The sequence below is a fragment of the Pipistrellus kuhlii genome, unplaced genomic scaffold (assembly GCF_014108245.1).
Source record: "Pipistrellus kuhlii isolate mPipKuh1 unplaced genomic scaffold, mPipKuh1.p scaffold_m20_p_6, whole genome shotgun sequence".
In the NCBI taxonomy this organism is placed as follows: Eukaryota; Metazoa; Chordata; class Mammalia; order Chiroptera; family Vespertilionidae; genus Pipistrellus; species Pipistrellus kuhlii.
The window spans coordinates 71060211-71082310 of record NW_023425562.1 but is presented as its reverse complement, the minus strand read 5'-3'; the positions used below and the strand labels follow the sequence as shown (position 1 = coordinate 71082310).

Below are 22100 nucleotides of genomic sequence, written 5' to 3'. Positions count from 1 at the left end.
AATAGGAAAAGCATAATATAATGAAGTTTATTATATCATTCTCATTCCAGCAATTCCTTCCTGAGAATACACCTGAGTCTCTTAATAGAGTCTTAGAAAGCCCACTATTTATCGCAATTACTGAATTCATTCCCTACCTTTTAGGACAGCCTTCTTCCTCAGACCCCAAAGTCCAGTGGTCTTTATGGGTCTTTAAGAAAGCAGGGAATATTGAAGGGTGATCACAAAAGGGTAGTTAAGTGAATGACCAGGCAGAAACATGAGTTCCTTTAATGTGGATAAAGGACTGAAGACTATGCAGACTGGTTGGCTTTCCTTGTTAAAGGGCAAGTTTCCTTTGCTTCAAGTTCCCAGGGACTCATAATGCTGCCTAATCAGATAAATGTTCCTGATAGATCCTTTGAGAAGCTCCCTTTGCCATTTTCAAGGTTGATTTTTACAAACTAACTTTGCTAATAGATTGATTAATGGTCATAACTCTTAACCCCTGTCTGTATCCATTCTCTGTGTCCTCTAACTCGCAGCTTAGCCATGTGAATTGCTTTGGCCAATAGGATAATAACAAAAATGTCACAATTAGAGGCTTGAAATTCTTGTGCAATTGGGCTTGCTCACTCCTGCCCTTTGTCATTACCATAAGAAGGACATGCCCAAGCCAATCTGATGGTCCTAGGAGGAGGACGAAAAAAATGGACCAGAGCCAAGATACCCTAGTCATCCAAGCCAAAACCACTCTAGATCAGTCAATAGCTCATAAAATCTTAGACAGGTAAGAAATGTCAGCCAAGATCAGCCACACCCAACCTAGATCAGGTGAGCCCCATAAACTCATGAGCTGAATAAATGTTCATGAGTGTATGCCTCTAAAATTTTGAGGTTGATTGCAGCATCTTCCAATTCCTGTGGAGACTCCAGTTATGTTCCTGCCTGCAAGAAACTACAATAGTTACAAGCCCAGTACATTTTTAAGTGCTTCCTGAAATGTTAGATGAATTAAAAGTCAATTTCTCAAGTCAATTCCTGTTGACCTAGATGTTTTAAGACTAGCCTGGTGCTTTTCCTCTGGATATTTTGTTAATTCTAAATACTCAAGTTTCCTCTGCAGAGATAAACTTTGGGTTTTCCTTCCTTGCTACCACTACCCAGACTCTTGGAGCTTTTTCTCCTATCTGCCTGTAACTCTGAAAGACCATTTTTCCTGCCTTCTTGTCATCTACATTCTACTCCTTGGTGGGAAAGCAATCCCTGTAAACCCAGTCACCTTCTGGGAATAAAAATATCTTCATCATGCAGACACCAGGCTTGTCTGAGATCATAGGATGAGCCAAAAAGAGAATCACAGGCTCAAAGAATTTTAGAACCAGAAGAATCTATCTATCTATCTGTCTGTCTGTCTGTCTGTCTGTCTGTCTATCTATATCTATCTATCTATATCTATATCTATATCTATATCTATATCTATATCTATCTATCTATCTATCTATCTATCTATCTATCTATATATATATATAAAAGTCTAATATGCAAAGTGTCCCCTCAGGAGTTTGACCAGGAAACTGGAAGTTCGACCACTCACTATGAGTGCGCTGACCACCAGGGAGTGGCATGGAATGAAGGAAGGCCCCAGCCGGCAGCTGGCAGCCAGGGAAGGAAGGCCCCAGAGACCCTAGCTATGCACAATTTTGTGCATCGGGCCTCTAGTGATAGGTATAAACCTTTAGTTTCAGTGTATGGTTTTGTCTAGCTGAGGAGATGGGTCTCCAAGATTTCTTATTTCCAGATCCTTGGGACCATAAGCAGACACCCTTTCTGTTTCAGCTACTCATTGCTACGCTATCCAAACTTAGTGGCTAACTACAACAGGTATTTTGTTTATTTGTTCACAATCTTGCAATTTGGGTAAGGTTTCACTAGGACAGTTCATGGTCTAAAGGGCTGGCAGGTTTGACTGGGGCTGGAGGATGACATTTGCAAGATGGCCTCACTCCCATGCCTGGCAAATTAGTGTTGGCTGTTGGCTTGGGTGAGCCAAGGCCTTTAGCCATGAATCTTATTTCTTTTCAGCATGGCCTCTCCCCAGGGCTAGATTAGATTCTCACACAGTGACAGTTTCTGGATAGCCAAACGCCTTACATGGAGATTGGCTTCCTCCAGGGTGCAGAAATGAAAGCTTCCAGACCATACTAGGAAGTGTGGCTCACTGAAAACCATCATTTAGAAAAATTAGCCCACTATCCTTCCAGCTTTTATTTAAAATTTCTGTTTCCACTGTCCTTTCTAAACAGCAAATGATGGGGTTAGAATTCAGGCGTCTTCAAACTACGGCCCGCGGGCCACATGCGGCCCGCAGAGGAGTCTGATCCGGCCCGCCAGGTTTTTTGGGCAGTGAGCGCAGCCGAGGTGTTACAGTAGGAATTAGTAGTTCATATAGTCTGGCCCTCCAGCTCTCTGAGGGACCGTGATCTGGCCCCCACTTTAAAAAGTTTGAGGACCCCTGGTTAGATGAACACTGGCTAGGAGTCAACTTCATACTTAGCTTGACTATAAATTAGCTTTGGGGACTTGAAGAAGTCACTGAATTCTGTCAAGTTTATCTGTTTGTTTGTTTTTGGTCTGATAAATTATAATGTAGCTTCTGGCTCTAAATGCAGAATCCTAGGTCTTCATAGGTCTTTAGTTCCTGACTAAGTTTTTTTTTATTCTCCTTCAAGAGCCTTTCCTATTATCTGAACTGGTTTATCTTGATCTCCAACTACCACAAGGCAAAACAAGTCATTTATTTACTTTCTATGCTCTGCTTTTTCTAAGTCCTTTTTCTGATTTGCCTACTGGACTTGCTTTTTGTGAGCTGTATGACCTTGAGCCAGCCACATGACTTCACTGAATCTAGGTGAAATGGGGATAAGAATTCCAACCTAATGGGCTGTAGGAAGGATTCAATGGGCAAACCATGATTCTCTCTCATCATTGATGTTTCTATCTCTCTCTCCCTCTACCTTTCTCTCTGAACTCAATAAAAATCTATTTAAAAATAAAATAAATAAACAAAAAACTTTCATATTTATCTTGTAATGTGTCTTCTTTAGATAGTTTATTCCTAACCAGATATTGAGCTTCTTGGGAACAGGAATTTCGTCTTTTTTATCTCTGACTATTCAGTGACTAGGAAAAGTGCCTGGCAAAAGGAATCACAAGCGAAACTGGTTTGGCTCAGTGGATAGAGCGTCTGCCTGTGGACTGAAGTGTCCCAAGTTAGATTCCGGTCAAAGGTATGTACATTGGTTTTGAGCACATCCCCAGTAGGGGGTGTGCAGGAGGCAGCTGGTGGATGTTTCTCTCTCATCAATGTTTCTAGCTCTCTATCCCTCTCCCTTCCTCTCTGTAAAAAATCAATAATATATATATATATATTTTAAAAAGAATTACAATAAATGCTTATTGAATGAAGAAATGAAAAAGAAAAGGTTAGGGCTGTGACAAGACTCAATGAAATAAGTTTATTATTTTTATTTTTAAATGAACATGAAAAATGTTCATTGGCAGAGAAAAATGTCAATTGGCATCTTTTGGATATATTATTAAAGCCAATTTTTTTAGTCTCTGAGGTTTCACTTTGTTGTTTTTTATGACTGTAATAGCTTAAATTACTAATTTGATTTATAACCATCTGAATTATTACTTTAACTTTGGAAAGGACCCATAAACTATTTTTGGGTTCATTCTTAAGATAATCAGATAACGGAAAATATGCCCTGGAACAAACTGCTGAGTCACACATTTATATCCATGAGCCCTTGGCCAGCATTTTTAATCCAGTACATTTGATACTCCATCACCCAGTATGATGGAGGCATCAGTGAAAATACCCCTTTTTGCCAAGGAGTGTATAACAAGTGAGGAATAAAGGATTCTGGGATATTGCTTCTGCCTATTCTGATTGTGTCCAGTGTGGACTTATAAAACCATAGGAACCTGTATAAACCCCTTCTATTCATCACAGTTAGCAATCAAGTGTGCACACAAATGGACAATGTTAGCAAACAGAAATTATCTTATTCATATTTTCTGGGAATAGGTGAGAAAAGAAAAACAAAATAATACTTACTGAGCATTTTTGTACCAGACATTGTGGCTCAATTCTTTTTATGCTTTTTACTCCTTAGAATAAATAGTTGAATGCAAGTTTATCTCCATTTTATAGATGAGGAAAACTACGGCTTGGAGACCTGAGTCATTTAAGATTACACAGCCTGACTAGGAATCGGAGCCTTTTTAAAAAAAAAAAAAATAAAAAATTATTTTTTATTGATTTCAGAGAAGAAAGGAGAAGAGGGAGAGAGAAATATCAATGATAAGAGGGACTCATTGATTGGCTGCTCCTGCATGTTGGACCAAACCCACAATCCAGGCTGGTGCCCTTGACCAGAATCGAACCTGGGACCCTTTGGTCCCCAGGCTGATGCTCTGTTCATTCAGCCAAACTGGCTTGGGCAGAGAGAGCCTTTGCTTTGGCTGACATGCTAAAAGATCTTACTCCTGAGGACAGGCACAATGAACTCAACTGATAAGAAAATTTGTGGCCAAAAATTGAATTTTTCCATATACTAAAATTAGCATAATACTCATGACAATTACAATTAATATTAGGCATAGTTTAGTCAATTTGGAAAAAATACATAATCCTTCCAAACTGAAAAAATCTGGTGAGTGAAAAATTAGGAAGTAAAATATATTAATACTTAGCTTTTCTGGAAACCACAGAGCTTGCATATTTAAAGACCTAGAATGATACCAACTATGAAAGTTCAAAGGTAAGCAAATTGTCTCTTATGGCAATGACTGAATTTTGAGGAAAAAGTAGTTGAAATTAAAGGGGGAAAGCCTACTAGACATTTCTTTATTGCTAGTAGCAGCACCAATTTAGAAGAAAATGAAGGAGGCCAGAGTTTTCAAGGAGATAAATTATGGTTTCATAAACACTGAATAATCTGTTTAAGATGAGAAAGCCTAAAAGATTTTAAGAATGGTAGAATTTAAAAATTTGGGAACATAATACGTAGTTAAATTGAAAACATCCTACTGAACAACATTCCTAAAATATGCCGACTGAGATATTAATAAAGCAGCAAATGAATGAGTTCATCCATTCAATAAATATTAAATAAATGCTTATCCTGGCTCTGTCTGGGCACAAGCCTGGAAAAGAATTGTAGAGTTATGTGATAAAATTACAAGAGGCTTTGTGCACAAAATTCATGCATGGAGAAGGGGGGTTGTTCCTCAGCCCAGCCAGCACTCTCTCCAATCTGGGATGTTCAACTGCCCTCTCCACAATACAGGACTGTTGGCTCCCAATCGCTCACCTGCCTTCCTTCCTGGTTGCCCCTAACTGATTCTGCCTGCCAGCCTGATCACCCCATAACCACTCCCCTGCCAGTTTGATAGATGCATAACTGCTCCCCTGATGGCTCGATTGCCCCTAACTGCCCTCCCCTGCTGGCTTGGTTACCCCTAACTGTCCTCCCCTGCAAGCCTGGTCATCCCAACTGCCATCCCCTGCTGGCCCGGTCACCCCCAACTGCCCTCCCTTGCAGGCCTGGTCACCCCTAACTGCCCATCTTGTGCTGGCCATCTTGTGTCCACATGGGGCAGCCATCTTGTGTGTTGGAGTGATGGTCAATTTGCATATCACCTCTTTATTATATAGGATATGGACCATCAATGATGATAGGAATTTCAGTTTTCACATAGACCTTTGAAAGACCAATTTTCAGTAAAACAATTTAAAAAAAGAATTGGAAAGTGCAAAACTATGATCATCACAATTTTTAAAAATGTATTTTTATTGATTTCAGAAAGGGAGCAGGAGATAGAAACATCAATGATGAGAGATGATCATTGATCAACTGCTTCCTGCATGCCCCCCACTGGGGACTGAGCTTGCAACCCAGGCATATGTCCTGACTGGGAATTGAACCTTGACCTCCTGGTACATAGTCAATGCTCAACCACTGAGCCACACCTACCAGGCATGATCATCACAATTTAACTGTAATAGTTGTTCAGTAAATATATGTTGGTTTGAGTTTATGTAAATAGTATATCAAAAAATCTAAAATTATTCTCCAGACAATATCAGAAATTGATGAGTGTTTCTTTTTATTCTTTGGGCCTTCTTGGTCTCTCATCTCACTTTCCTTACTTTGCTGTGGTTACTCTGTCACTGTCTTCCTAAATAATCAAATTCAATTTGTTTCATCAGGAAAACTTTCAGTTTTTCTGGTAAGAGATAAAGGGAAGGGATTATAAAATTCTAAAGCCTTGCATCTTCCCTAATTAGGTTCTTGAAACACATATCCAATTCAGATCAGGTTCCTCATTTGTTACTGAGTAAGGGTCTTAGCTACCTGAGAGTTCTTAAAATCTTTCTTTTTAAAGTCTACCTGAAATCATCAAATGTATAAGAAATGTTTTCTACTTGAAATACTCCCCTTAAAATTATGTTAAATGTCATTAGGGATTCCTGAATTTTTATTTATTCAAAGTGTTGTAATCAATAATAATCATTATTCTTTCTGATGATCAATTATCCCACATTTGGTCATAAGAAGCCCCTTTAATTTAGCTCCCATGTTTTAGAGACTTTCACATTGATCTTTGGGCATAGTAATATATTCATTCATTTTCTCATTTTCTCATAGTTTCCTTCTTCAGACCTGGAAGAGCCCTGTTAACTCTGTTAACTCTAAAGAGCCCTGTTAACTCTGGGTTGGGAATGATATTTGGAAGCCAAGATCTGGGTGTGCTCATTGCCATTGGATACCATTGCTTGTAGGTCCTTTTGGAGATTAGAAGATCAGGAAACATAGCCTATATGTATATATTGTAAATAATAAATTGGTTTTAAATTTTATATGAAATTAGGAAAGACATAATAAGGCAATAATCTTAAAAAAGGAAAATATACACTACCTAAAAATCAAGACTTACAACAAAGCTTTTAGTAGTCAAGACAGGGCTAATAGTTTAAGGTTAAACAACCAGGTTAATGTAACAGGACAAGGTTTCCAGAAATAGACACACACACATGTTTACTTGATAATTGACCAAGGTATCAAGTTAATTCAATGGGGGAAATAAAAGTCTTTTTATAAATATCACAGGAACTACATCTCTATGGAAAAGAATGAACCTTGACCTGTGCATGTATTTTTTTGGTTGCTATTAACCCTCACCGGAGGATATTTTTTCCATTCATTCTTTAGAGAGAGGATAGGGAGGGGAGGAGGGGGAAAGAGAGACATAGGGATTGGTTGCCTCCCACATGTGACCTGATGATTATGGCTGGGGATCAAAGTTACAACCCAGCCCTAGCCAGTTTGGCTCAGTGAGTACAGCATCAGCCTGTGGACTGAAGGGTACTGGGTTCGAATCCATGCAAAAGGACTTGCCTTGGTGGTGGGCTCAATTCCCAGTAGGGGACATGCAGGAGACATCCAATCAATGATTCTTTCTCATCACTGATGTTTCTTTATCTCTCTCCTTCTTCCTCTCTGAAATCAATAAAAATATATATATTTTAAAAGTTACAACCCAGATACATGCCCTTAACCAGAAATCAAACCCCAGACCCTTCAGTTTGTGGACTGACACTCCAACTGCTGAGCATACCGGCAAGGGCCTATTTATATATTTTTAAATAAGGAGTTCAAATTGATACTTCTAGGTAAAATTTGATTTTATGGTTTTTATTCAATTCTCTTGATTTTGATATTTGTGTGTCTCTTTTTTTATACACTGAAAATCTTAGTCCTAATAACACATAATATTTCTTTGCAGATTTTTTTTTGTCCTTAGAATATCCCTCTATGAGGTACAATTAGAATACTATCTTTTAAAGTCACTTGAAATAATTATTTTATTTATAGTTATGTTACAAATTAGATATATGGTTGGGTTCATTTGTTTATTCTGTGTATCTGTTTATTTTCAATTATCAGTTTTTTTCTTTTAATTTAAATTTTGAATATGTTTTACATTCAAAATTATAAAGCTCTAAATATTTAAATGGTGCAAAAGTCAAAACTATAAAAAGCTATAGTTTTGGAAAAGACCCTTTTCTTTCTCTTATCTTTTCCACTCTGTTCTCCATCCCACTTAGGTAGGCAATAATGATAATTTTTTAATTTATTATTCCAATGTTTCTTTTTGGAAAAAAAAAAAGCAAGTAAATATGTATTTTATGTTCTTTTACACTTAACAATGTATAGGTAAATGAGGAAGCAAGACATTTTCTCGTTTTTTTAATGGTTGCATAGTACTACCACTTTTAGATGTGAACCGTATCTGATCAGATCTCACCAGGGTTGGGGAACCTTTCTTCTGCCAAGGGTCAGCTGGATATTTATAATATCATTCTCAGGCCATACAAAATTATCAACTTAAAAATTAGCCTGCTGTATTTGGTCAAACATTTCATTAACTCACCCCTAATGTCTTGGCAGGACCAGACCAAATGATTTCACGGGGCAACGTTCCCCACTCCTGCAATTAGACAATCACACTGTTTTGTTTTTTTTTTTTTTTTTTTTTTTTTTTTTTTTTTTTTTCCCCCCTGATATCTGGCAGTATTCGTTTTCCAGGGCTGTTGCAACAAATGGCCACAAACTAAGGGGCTTAACCCAATAGCAGTTTATTTTCTCACAGTTCTGGGACTCAGAAATCTGCAATCAAGATGTTTTCAGAGTTGAGCTCCCTCTGAAACCCCCAGGGAGATCCTTCCTTGCTTCTTCCAGCTTCTGGTGGCTGCAAAGGTCACTTGGATTATGGCCACATGACTCCAATCTCTGCCTCTCTTTTCACGTGGTCTTTTCTGTGTCTTCTCTTCTGTTTCTTATTAAAATATTCATTAGAGTTAGGTCCAAGAGGATTTCCCTCAAAATCCCTAATTTAGTTACATCTGCAAAGATGCTTAATCCAGAAATCACACTCACAGGTTTTGAGATTAGAACATTGATTTATCAGTTCAACCCATTGTTTACAAATAGTGCTGGGAGGAATAACCTTCTACATGTGATATCATATTTGTGGAGGTATGTGTTTAGAACAGAGTCTTTCAAGTAGGATTTCTGTGTCAAAAGACAAGGAATATGCCAAAACCGGTTTGGCTCAGTGGATAGAGCATTGGCCTGCGGACTGAAAGGTCCCGGGTTCGATTCCGGTCAAGGGCATGTACCTTGGTTGCGGGCACATCCCCAGTAGGAGGTGTGCAAGAGGCGGCTGATCGATGTCTCTCATCGATGTTTCTAACTCTCTATCCCTCTCTCTTCCTCTCTGTAAAAAATCAATAAAATATATTTAAAAAAAAAAGACAAGGAATATGTAATTTTGCCCAATTCCTCTCCATAGAAGTTGTACTATTTTAGACTCCTATCAGCTATGTTTTTGTATTTTTCTGTTGTCAAAACTTAGTGTGTGTGTGTTTTTTTTTTTGTTTTTGTTTTTGTTTTGTTTGTGTGTGTGTGTGTGTGTGTGTGTGTGTGTGTTTGTAACCGAAATGGTATTTCGGGTGTTTTTTACTTATATCACAAAATTTTAACTCTTGATTACATTATCTTTATGGATTAAAGTGGGATGTTCACTCAATAGCACTCATATGTCTGCAAATTACTTGACACTCTGAACCTCCAGTGGTAAATAATTATAGAAAAGTGATGCCCTCAAGGAGTTCACAGTCCAGCAGGAATGATTTTGGAGAGCAATTAAAAAATGAGAAGTATTTTTATGTCATACGAAATATACATGTGAGCGAAAAAGCATCAAAATAATTTATGTTTCCAAGAAGTGGGATGCTGGGTCAAACTAAAGCTACATATTTAATTTTTTTGAGGAAACTCCATACTGTTCTCCACAGTGGCTGCACCAGGCTGCATTCCCATCAGCAGTGCAGGAGGGCTCTTTTTCCTACATCCTTGCCAGCACTTGTTTGCTGATTTGCTGATGGTAGCCATTCTGACAGGCAGGAGGTGATACCTCATTGTAGTTTTATTTTGCATTTCTCTGATGATTAGTGACATTGAGCATTTTTTCATATGTCTCTTGGCTTTCTGTATGTGCTCTTTTTAGAAGTGTCTATTTAGGGCCTTTGCCCATTTAAAAAAAAAATGGATTGTTTATCTTTTGTTGAGTTGTCTGAACCCTTTATCTATTTTGGAAAGTAACCACTTATCAGATGCATCACTGGCATATATTCTCCCTTACAGTGGGTTCCCTTTACATTTTGAAGATGGTTTTCTTTTGCTGTGCAGAAGCTTTTTAGTTTGAGTTAGTGCCATTTGTTTACATTTTTCTTTGTTTCTCTTGCAAAATTATTTGCAAAAATATTGTTACATGAGATATCTGAGGTTTTACTGCCTATGATTTTTTTCTAGGATTTTTATGGTTTCGCAATTTACATTTAAGTATTTTATCCATTTTGAGTTTATTCTTGTGTACAGTGTAAGTTGGCCTCATAGTTTCATTGTTTGCATGTACCTGTCCAATGTTCCCAACACCATTTATTGAAGAGACTATCTTTATTCTGTGGTATAGTATTGTCATTTTTTAATTATGCTAAGCAAAATAGGCCAGTCAGAGAAAGACAAATATCACATAATCTCACTTATATGAGGAATTTAATAAATAAAATAAACTGACAAACAAAATAGGTCCAGATACATGGAGCATGGAACAGACTGGCAAATCTCAGAGGGAAGGGTGGGCAGGAAGAGGTTAAGCAGAGAACTTATGTGCATACTAGAGGCCCGGTGAGTGAAATTTGTGCATTGGGGACGGGGAGGGTCCCTCAGCCCCGCCTGTGCCCTCTCACGGTCCAGGAGCCTGGTGATTGATCGCTACTCCGTGGCAGCGCTGCGGCAGGTGGGTGGGGTCTGGGGGGGTTAATTCATCACAGAACCCTGGCCGCCCTCTCCACCGGCCAGGGTTCTGTGATGAATTACACCCCTCCTCCCCAGACCCCACCCACCCGTTGCAACGCTGCCACGGAGTTGCCTGGGACTCCCTCTTTGGGGTGACCATGGAGCCCCCAGATTGACTGACTGCATGCTGGCCATTGGTCTGGGCCTCCCTCTGCAGGGCGATCATGGGCCCCCAACCAATCACATTGCACCAGCTGTGGCTGGCCTGGTGCCAGTGGGTTATAGTGTGGTAGTCATGCAGACGGTCATTCTGCTGTTCGATCTAATTAACATATTAGCTCTTTATTATATAGGATATGCATAGTCCATGGACACAGACAATGGTATGGTAAAGGCCTGGGTTGGGGTGGAAACCAGGTGAAGGGAACAAAGGAAGGGTTTGGGGGACATCTGTAATACTCTCAACAATAAAAATAAATTTAAAAAAATAATTTGTTTCTTAAATTTTTAGAGAAGACTGAAATTTATATTTTCACCAGTAAGTAGAGGCTAGGTAGGAGGGAAGAGGTGAATCTACATGCATAAATGCCTATTTCTGGTACTACTAAGATTTTTTTTTTCTTTTCAATTACAGTTTACATTCAGTATTATTTTGTATTAATTTCAGGTATAAAGCATAGTGGTTAGATAATTATATACTCTATAGAGTATTCCCCCTGATATTTCCAGTACCAACCTGGCACCATACTTAGTTATTACAATATTATTGACAATATTTCCATTGACTATTTTGTAATGGAAAATCTGTATTTTTCAATCCCTTCACCTTTTGTTTGTCCATTCATATTATTCTATAGATTCAACATATAAGTGAAATCATATGTGGTACAATCGAGTTTTGACAATGTCACGTGTTACATTGCACCCTGCCATTTACCTGTTCATTTATCTAGTTATTTTGCCCCTCAACTACATTGTAAACTTTGGAGGTCAGGAGACGGCATTTTTTTAAATTTTTTATTAAAATTAAAGTCCCAAGGTTTTGACTCATGCCTAATACATAGTAGGTGCTCAATAAATGTTTGTATATGACGACAAGTTATTTTGTGACAGAAAAATTGAATTGCCTAAGACATATGCATCCAATTTTGTTAAATCAATGTAATAAAAGTTGTATTTTTAAAGGAGTCTGGCAATGACTATTGTGACTTATTATAATATGTGCTATGTTGCTCTAACAAAGATATCCAAAAAGCCTTGTTTTCAGAGAAAAGTTTTTTCTTTTTTGTCTCTTGTAACAGTTTTGGAGGTTTTTGTGGCCTTGATGGAGTCCCAAACTTGTAGGGACCTTCTGGCATCATCCTGAGTATGGGGCTTTCATCTCTGGATCTGAGATTCATCCATTTTACTAGGTTTAATTGTCTATTCCTTTGTATTGCTGAGTATTTCTTCAGTATGAATATACTCTAGTTCTATCAATTCTAATTTCAAAACTCTAAAAATAGAGGCTTTAACAATTTTGAGTTATATTTTGGATATTTAGATAAAATATGTAAGACCATTTTGGCTTTTTATTTCCTCTTATTTAATGAAGTTTTATTGGCCAATATACTGTGTTCAGTAATGTACACAGAGCTGTATAAATCTCTGGCTTTTCCTCCAAATTACAGTTCAGCTGAATGAAAAAAGACAGTTGTGTTGTCCTAATCTGATGGAAACTGTGTCTTTTTAAACAGCCAGTTTAAGTACTTACTAAAATGTTGTCAAAAGATGGAGCATCATAAGATCCAGATGCAGTAGGATCTCGTGTAGGACCGACTATCTTCCTTCTCAGTCTTACTCCATTTTATAGGTACCTGACCTTAAAGGCATACGGGCCGGAGCGTCAGGTCTCTCAGGTTCTATTTCTGGTTCTACTTACCGAATTGCTAATAGGGGTTTGCACAACACAGAGAATATGCCCTTCCTATAAAGCAAGAAGCAAGATCCCGTGGAGCCCTCTAAGTGAGGGACTCGCACACTCCAAGTGAGATTGGGTCTCAGAAACCAAGGATCTCTTCATCCGGAGCCTAGGCATGCCCTTCCCTCCTGCCAAAGCCATGCATTTTAGTGAGAAATTGGAGCTCCGATTTTTGTATGGTCAAAGGGATTTCCATGGGTCCCTGTCTCCCTGGTGCGTGATTCCAGAAGCTAGAACTTAAAATTGGTTTGCATTTTAAGTCCTGAAACTTTTCTTACTGAGATGTTTCTGCGGTTCACGATGCAGCAGAGGGAACTGCGGTGGACACACAGAGTGAAGGTAAGGCTGCCCTGGGCCTCCCGAGGTTGAAGGAGGAAAAAGCTACTACTGCCCAACAGCCCAGACTGGAAAGGCGATCGCAGAGCCTCGCCTCCTGCATAAAACTATACTTCCCAGGTGGCCTTGCGGCCCAGGAAGGGAGAACGCGCTTACAGCCGGCCCTTGGACTCCCATCGTGCCAAAGTCACTCCCGTCTAATTGGAGGGCTCTGTCGCGGTGCATCTCGGGACTTGTAGTACAGCGAGAACATGGGGTTAGTTTCTTTGTGACTTGCGGCGCTCCAAGTGGCGCCCCGCGAGGAGTCGCGGCCGCGCGCACGTGCGCTGCGCCCGAGGAGGCGGCCGGCGCTCCCGCGGGGCGGGGCCGCGGGTCCCTTGTTGACACCGCCTTCCTGCCCCTCCCCTCTCGGTGCCCGGGCGGCCCGCCCCTCCTTCCTGGAGTCACCGCTGAAGCGGCAACGGCGGCGGCGGCGGCGGCACGGAGAGGGGCGGCCAAGTGGCCCACGCGACACGCGCCGGGCCGGACCCTGTGCGGTGACTCGCGCGGCCCCGGCGCCCCCTGCCCCAGCGGCGGGACCGGGCTCCCCGCGGCGGGATGTTCTCCCGGAGGAGCCACGGGGATGTGAAGAAGTCCACCCAGAAGGTGCTGGACCCCAAGAAGGACGTGCTGACCCGCCTGAAGCACCTGCGGGCGCTGCTGGGTGAGGCGCGCGCCGCCGCCCCGGGTCCGGGCACTGCCCGCTCGCGGGCGGGCGGGGTGGTCGGAGCCGGGGACCGGGAGGGCGCGGAGTTGGGGGGGCGGCGGGCGATCGACCCCTTCTCTGGGTCTTGGGCTTCTTGTTTCTCTCCCCCCCCCCCCCCCAAAAAAAAAGCAGGCTGCCTAGCCCTCCGGTGTGAACTTCCCCCTGAATCTCCCCGGGGAACCTCGAGGCGGGACCCTGCCGTGGCCATCCCTTCCCCAGCGAACACCGGACCCGGTGCTCCTCGCACTCACGTTGAACTGTCATCTCCCCTTTCCGATCTTAACAATGTTTGAGTCCGGGACCCCAAGTAGACTGAGACCTCCAGTGGTCCTTCATTGAACTGTCTTCTCTTTCGCTCTCCCCTCCCCACCCTTTACATTGTATTTTTACTTTTTTTAGTCCGAGTCCCCCACATAGAGACTCCCAAGTGATCCCCTGGATACATTTAATTTAACGGGGACATCTCTTCTCATGCCCCTCCTCCTTTAAAAAAAATTACCTTTATTTTGGATCTGGCTGCTTGGATTTCTTTGTGTGTCCTTGGTGTGAAGGGGGGGGGGGGCTTTTGGTGTTCGCTTGGAGGGAGCGGTGACTTCCCTGGGTTCAAGGAGGCTGCTTGTCCTTGATTGCAGGACGACAGCGATGGCTTTTTGCTCTGTTTCCGCTGGGTGGAGGTTCAGCGGAACCCAGGTGGGCCTGCCGGCGACTGTGATGCTCATCCCTGTGGGTGTGAAGTGTCCACCCGGCTTCCTGTCACCTGCTGCATGCGGCTGTGACTGGTGTGCTGGGCTGTTTTGTTTTCTGTTCTCTTACAGTACTTCCTTAGTATTAACTTTTGTTTAGGATGAAAACACCTTTGCTGTCTGTAGACTTGTCTGTGTATATGTGGACAAAGAAAAGGACCCTTTATGCTTCTTCTAGATGCCATTTTTAAAAATTTATTTTACTGCTTAGAGCATTGCAAATAGTAGTACATATGTCTCCTTTTCCCCCCCTTTGATCTCCCCCCTATCTCTTCCCCCTCCCCCCCTATTGGTCTTGCGTCCATTGGTCATGCTTTTATGCATGCATATAAGTCCTTCGTTTGATCTCTTACCCCCCCACCCCCATTTTTACTTCCCTGCCATTTTTATTCTTAAAATGAGCAAAAATCACCTGATTTTAGGCATGTAGTTTTAATACGTCTGTCTTTTGAGGAAATGTGGAATGAAAGAATTCATTGTATACGTGAGAATTTCACATAAAGATCTTGCGCATGAGATGAAAAGCTGCAAAGTATTTTTATTTATAATCTGTGAAGTGCCTCTAAAAGGAATAAAAAGAACACACCTGGTTTTGCCAAGTAAAGCTCTTCACAGCCGTGGATTCTTTGAGATTACACTGTTTTGTTCAGATTGGAATGAAATGTAAATCAGTTACTGTTAGAAGGATTAGTTTTCAAGACCTTTGAAAGTGAAATGCGGTGTTCTTGGTAAACTGAACTTTCTACTTCCTGTAGTAAAATGCCAGGCGCACACAGGTTGCATTGTGTGGGGGGTTTTAGTAGTGACTGATTAACACAGACTGCAGGGACATTTTTGATAAGGAGAGTTGAGCAGCATTTTAAAGCATTTGATACTTTGGGACTTTTTTTCTGTGGTAGAGAATTTGAACTTTTGTTCTGTCCAAGTCTGGAGATTTAAGTTGGCTATTTTGTAAAGGCAGGATCAATGAAACCGAGATCAGTTTGGTTTCTTAGAGATACACAGTACATTGTTACCATTGTGAGAAAGTATAATAGTTAGCTCTGTAATTGGGGTTTCAGTTTGTGTGTTGTGTGTGTGTTGTGTGTGTGTGTGTGTGTGTGTGTGTGTGTCTTATTTTGAGGAACTTTTAAAAATCATTTTATTGAACTCATTATGCCTTAAATTGTGTTACGAGGAGAGGTTCTTTAATATTTCTTTAGGTGTATTTTTGTTATTGTTGATGCATTTGTTTTTTGGAATGGCCCAATTAACTTGATTACTGTAATCTTTATCTGTAGGGACTAGATTTTTGTAAATGTATCGGAGGAATTCTAGTCATAATGTGTAATGTAAGCTTTCACTTAAAACTGATTTAAAGGCTTAAAGAAAAATAATGTATTAATACACTAGTTCCTAATACATCACATACCCTACTTGTTTCCTACTTTAAGGAAAAGTCGACTTAGAAAAAAAAGGTCTCATGCTCTGAAAAAATGGGGATTAGCCAAGATCAGGAAAACTATTCGAAGGAGAATAGAAAGTATTATTGTATTTTTATTTATATACTTATATGATATTCTTGATTTGCACACATTTTATCTTCAAGTGATAATACATATGTCTTTTTTTTTTTTTTTTTTTTTTTTTTTTTAACATACAGAGATGATACTGCTGACCTGATTTGTAGCACAGCTACATGACTTTGGCCTAGTTACTTAGCCTGTCTATGAGCATCAGTTTCTATTCTGTAAAATGGGCATGGTAATGTCTGCGAGTGTGATGTGTGAACTATTGCAGCTTGGACAGTTTCTTCTCTCACTCCTTGTTTCCCATCGTTAATAGGCTAGGAGAGCATTTGGTAGGTAGTTTGTCCCACCCCTTCTTATTCTGATAATTGTGATGGACTTGTTCCCTCCATAAAAATTAGTCCGTCTTTAAGACAACTGGCTAACAAAACACGATTAGCTGTGAAAAGTAGAGTATTTCTTGGGATCATGATAATGACTCCAATTAGAACTTGCTTAGCTACTTTGATCAGGCTGCTTATTGTAAATTGGCCTGATGTGTTTCACAGTGGGGGAAATGGAGACATAGGCAGGCCTTATAAGGGGCCAAGCCATATACTAAATGGTCTGGATGTATTTTATTAATTAGAGAAAGAAGAAAGAGCTGTTAGGTCCCCTGACTTTGAGTTCTCCCAACACTGTCGAAATCATTACTGGGAAAGTAAATGAGCAAACAATACAAAACAAAAACAAAAAAAGCATATTGCTGTTATGTTCCAGCAAAGGTCTCATGTCTAATTAAAGTCCCGAAAGAGGGTATAGAAATGGCATTGTTATAGCAACAAGAATAGAGTATTAATAAACAATAGTGTATTATGTAATTAGATTACATTTGTTTATGTGGCTTATATGGTTGACTCTATTATAGGACTGCTAGGAGTCTAAAAAGATAACTAAGGGTGGCACAAAAATAGGGGCATCTTGAAGTTTTACTCATGCTACACCCTGAAGAATGGTTAAACTAGCTCTGTCCGATAGGAATAGAATGTGAACCACATGTGTAACTTTAATTTTTCTAGTAGCCACATTTTAAAAAGTAAAAGGAGCCCTGGCCAGTATTACTCAATGGTTAGAACCTCAGCCTGCACACCAGAGGATTTCAGGTTGGATTCCAGTTCAAGGTCAGGCACCTGGGTGGCAGGTTTAATCCCCGCCCCCAGTTGGGGTTTGTGCAGGAGGCAACCAATCAATGTGTCTCTTTCACATTGATGTTTTTCTCTCTCTTTCTCTACCTATCTATCTATGTCTCCCTCTTTTCCCTCCTGTCCTCTCTCTCTAAAAATTAATGGGAAAAATATACTCAGGTCAGGATTAACAAAAAAAGAAAAGGTAAAAGGAAACAAGTGAAATTAGCTTTAATAATATATTTTACTTAACCCCACATGTCTAATATGTATATTATCAACAGATAAAATAAAGTATTATTTTTTTACCTTTTTTTTTCATACCACATCTTTGAAATCTAGTGTCTGTGCTACACTTACAGCACATCTCAGTTTAGACTGCCTGCATTTCAAGTGCTCAGTGGCCATATTTAGCAAGTGGCTACATACTGGACAGAGCGGAGCTAGAGTTTGGAAAAGTAGAGGGGGAGGGCAGTTTCAACTAAGGGAAGGTAGAATCCATATGGCTGTGATGTGGGAAGGTGAGGGACACCAGCCTGCCTCTTCCTCCTGTTCGGTGAGGGAGTGATGGGGCGAATGAATGTTGGGCATAGAAGATGGGGTGCTGGTCCTGAGGGCATATACAATGTCAGATAAATGATTAGAATGCTGTGTAGGCCAGGGGAAGGGTCTGGGCTGTGAGTTAGATGGCTGGGGGAGAGGACCGGTTGTGGAGGAGAAGAGGAGGAGAGGAATAGGTGGTCTGACTGTGGGAGAAGCTGAGGCAGGTTGGGGACCAGATCAGAAAGGGTTTTGTTTGCCTGATATAGAAGCTCAGATCTTTTTATTAAAATAATAATATACATATATATATATATATATATATATATATATATATATATATGTATGTATATTATTGATTTTACACAGAGAGGAATTGAGAGGGACAGAGAGTTAGAAACGTCGATGAGAGAGAAACATCAACCAGCTGCCTCTTGCATACCCCCCACTGGGGATGTGCCCGCAACCAAGGTACATGCCCTTGATCGGAATCGAACCCAGGACCTTTCAGTCCGCAGGGCAACGCTCTATCTACGGAGCCAAACCGGTCCCAGCTAGAAGCTCAGATCTTATCCTGAAGGTGAGAGGGCCTCCTTGGAGCATTCTTAGCAGGTCAAATGATAAGTTTTGAGAACTGCTTCTCTGCCAACAGGGCCAGGAAAAATGGGTTGGGGGTGATGGAAGGGGTAGCCCTGAACTGAGCAGACAAATGATGAGGGCCTGAGATCAAAAGTTCCATGAGTGGAGAGGAGAGGTGGGGAATTGAAGGACCAGACAGCGGAGTGATTCTCTAAGTGAGATAATGAAAGTGAAGTTTGGAGAAGCTAGGCGAGGAATGGTTAATCAGAAGGAAAAGAGATTTGGGATCAGAGGCCACAGTCAAGTGAAATCAAGTGACACTAGGATTTGGTCCAAATATTTGGATCCAGAGAGGAGAGAATAGTCTCTCGTAAGTGCTCTCTCTATGTACTGAAAGTGTAACCAGACAATCAGTGGGTCTGTGATGCCTGCCACTATTTGAGCCAATTAAATAGAGACCAGGTTGGATAATATATGAGCATTTATTCCAGTACTGTCTGCAGTGTGGGAGAGCAGCAGATCATCCACAGAAATCTGCTCTGCAGCCCCCCATAAGCCAGCTGCTTATATAGGGTAAGATAAAGATTACATGGGAAGTAGGGATTACAGGTATGGAAAAGTAGGTAAGCAGGCTCTGGTGAGACTCCATTGTTTGGTCAACAAGGTTGTTAATCTTTCCATGATAATAGGCAGTTCTTGATTGAGAATGGACTGACTGCATTCAAAGGTTGAATCCCAGGTCCTGGGGGTACACAACTCCCAGCCATGTCAGAATGTCCTTTCTTTAAAATATATATTTATTTATTTATTTTGTACAGAGAGGAAGGGAGAGAGATAGAGAGTTAGAAACATCGATGAGAGAGAGTCATCGATCAGCTGCCTCTTGCACACCCCCTACTGGGGATATGCCCGCAACCAGCAACCACCGTACCTGCCCTTGACCAGAATCGAACCTGGGACCCTTCAGTCCCCAAGCCGACGCTCTATCCATTGAGCCAAACCGGTCTCGGCAGAATGTCCTTTCTTTAACCAACACAAGGAAGTCATGGTTAACAGAGCATGATTACTATTTTCCATAACCATAGCCAGTCCCCAATATTCTATTTTTGCCCCTAACAATAGAACAAAATAGAACATTTTGGTATAGACTTTTGTGTGTGTGTGTGTGTGCGCGCACACACACATCTGTCACTTTAAGTTCACTTACAATTTTAAATGTTGCCTTTTAAACTAACTTAATATTAGCATTTCCCTGTGTTTTGTTCCTCTCATTTTTTTTAAGTAAGTACAAACATTTGTTGAGACTATATACCATAATTTAGCTTAATTTTGTTCCCCCAATATAATTTCTTGGGCGGTGAAATTGTTTTTTTCCTCCTGCCTCACCCCCCTCCATCTCTCTCCATTATAAATAATACTGCTTGTAAACATTGTCAGAAGCAGCTTTTCCTATATTTAGCATTATTTTCATAGCATAGATTCTATTGAAGTAACATTTCTGGATTTTAGCATGTTTATGATGCAATTCACATTGCTTTCCTAAAGGGGCCTGGCCAGGATTTATTGTTTGGTAGGGAGAGAGACATGTAAACAACTACATTTAGGATGAGGGTCTTAGTGCCTCAGTGAAGTGGGCTGAACCTGTAGAGGTGGCTGCCAGGTGAAGAGGAGGCAGAGCAGAAAGGCCTCTTGTCCTGGTGCATGTCCTGAGGGAGGCGGTTCTGAGGTGGATTTGGAATAATGAATATGGGAGTTTCCCAGATGGGCAAGTTGGGGATGAGAGAATGCAAAGAGGAGTTTGTGCAAAGGGAATGATGTGGTCCAGTGGCTGTCATCCTGTGGTATGAATAGATGTTGGGAATCTAGTGAAGAGTTTTTAAGCAGAGGACAGAGCCAAAACTCATGGCGTCCCTTAGTGAGTGGTCCGAGAGTCCCAGTCTCCCTGAGATTTGAAACAGTAGATGCTGAGAGAACAAGATTCCTGCTCTTCTGGATTGCAAACTGTGAGTATGTAGCCTGGGCTGCAAGTGTTCATCTTTCTCTCTATGTGGAGAGCACCTGACTCAAACTGAGGGAGGCAGAGCAGAGATGGAGAGTAAGGGCCCAGTGGACGCTGGGTGAGCTGAGGGAGAAAGGGGTGTGTTTGCCATCTCCACCCCTGAGCTTTGTAGTTGCAGGAGCCAGTAACACCCTGTTTTTGCCTTAGTTGGCTTGGCTTGTATTTCTGGGTCTTGCAACAGAAAGAGTACAGATTAATATTCCAGGAAGAGGATGGGAAATTCCAGGTCAAAGATGGATGGTGTGTGTGTGTGTGTGTGTGTGTGTGTGTGTGTAGATGTAGATATGACTTATGTTTTTTAAGACTGGGGGAATTTGAGTTATATTTTGGAAGAGAACTAATGAAAGAGCAAATGAATAAAGAGTAGTAATAAAGGGGATAAAAATGGAGGAAGATGTGCTCTGCAGTAGAATCAAGAGCATGGAGCAGGAGATCAGGCTTGACTAAGGCTACATGGAAGCAAGAATGGAGTGCTGATTGACCAGGATGTGAAGGGAGCTCTCATGTGACAGGTTCTGCTTTCTCTGTGAAGGTCAGAGGTATAGTGAACTGCTGAACTAGTTTTATCACTGTGTAGTGATAGGAACTGAGTATGTCTTGGTCCCTCTTCTGTGTCATGTATCTCTTTAAAATAAAGGAAAATTATAATCTGTAAGGTATTTTCTTGTTCTTTTGGGATGTGATCTAATAAGTACATTTAATTTATATATCAAATGCTTGGCCAGAAGAGGAAATATGAATATTTGTATATGTATGTAAGAGCAGGGGGAGGTGGAGAAGCCTTGAAGGTGATTAGAGCCGGCAGCTGCCCCTTGCACTCACTGGCGACACCGAGTGATCAGGGCTGGTGCTGGATGCTGGCAGCGGGTGCGAGTGCTGGGGGGGGGGGGGGGGGGGGGGGGGACTGTGGTGCATAGGAGCAAAGAATTTTCAGTAACCATCAGAGGCTCGCCCCGATGACAGCGACTGGCACCCCTCCTTGGTCCTGCACTCACCTGCACTCAACTCCACCATCCCACAGTGGCCTTCGCCGCCATGTTCTGTGCTCTACTGCCTGCTGTCAATGCCCACCATATCCTGTGCATGCCCCCTGGTGGTCTACGCACGTCATAGTGACTGGTCGTTTGGTTGTTCCGCCATAGGGTCTATTTGCACATTAGGGTTTTATGTAGTTAGATAATGAGAACAGTTTAAGTAGTGCAGATGATGCTCAATAGTAGTATGAAGTGGGACAAAAGAATTTGCTGTGTCCACAATGGTCCTTTTTTCCTTCCTGCCGCTTTTTTGTGGGAGTATCTCCCCTACTGGGTATGGCTCTAGTATTTAAGGGTAATTTTGATTTTCTCCATTTTTGCCTTAAATGCAACTTAACTCACATAAGAGATATTGGCTGTATTGGTTTCTGATATTAATGTAGCATTTTATGCTTTGTAGAATGGTTTCTCATTTGATCCAAACACTGCCAGTTCCTAAAGATTTGACTTCTGGATTCTTAGGAGAGCTTTGTTTCCGAGATCTAATCCTCATTTCAGGGTCTTATGTTTTATTTTT

The 22100-nt window shown here is 41.1% G+C and overlaps 1 protein-coding gene across 5 annotated transcripts in view; it reads left to right on the top strand.

The window, feature by feature from the left end:
* Positions 1 to 13619: 13619 nt before the first annotated feature.
* RALGAPA2 (Ral GTPase activating protein catalytic subunit alpha 2) overlaps positions 13620 to 22100 on the top strand; it is a 278920-nt gene continuing 270439 nt past the window's right edge. For 3 of the 5 annotated variants that reach the window (XM_045574683.1, XM_036417809.2, XM_036417810.2), the window contains exon 1: positions 13620 to 13915. In XM_045574683.1, the coding sequence (XP_045430639.1) occupies positions 13810 to 13915 (106 nt within the window). In that variant the 5' untranslated portion in view covers positions 13620 to 13809. The remainder of the gene's footprint in view (positions 13916 to 22100) is intronic. The other 2 variants (XM_036417812.2, XM_045574682.1) reach the window with 1 other exon arrangement.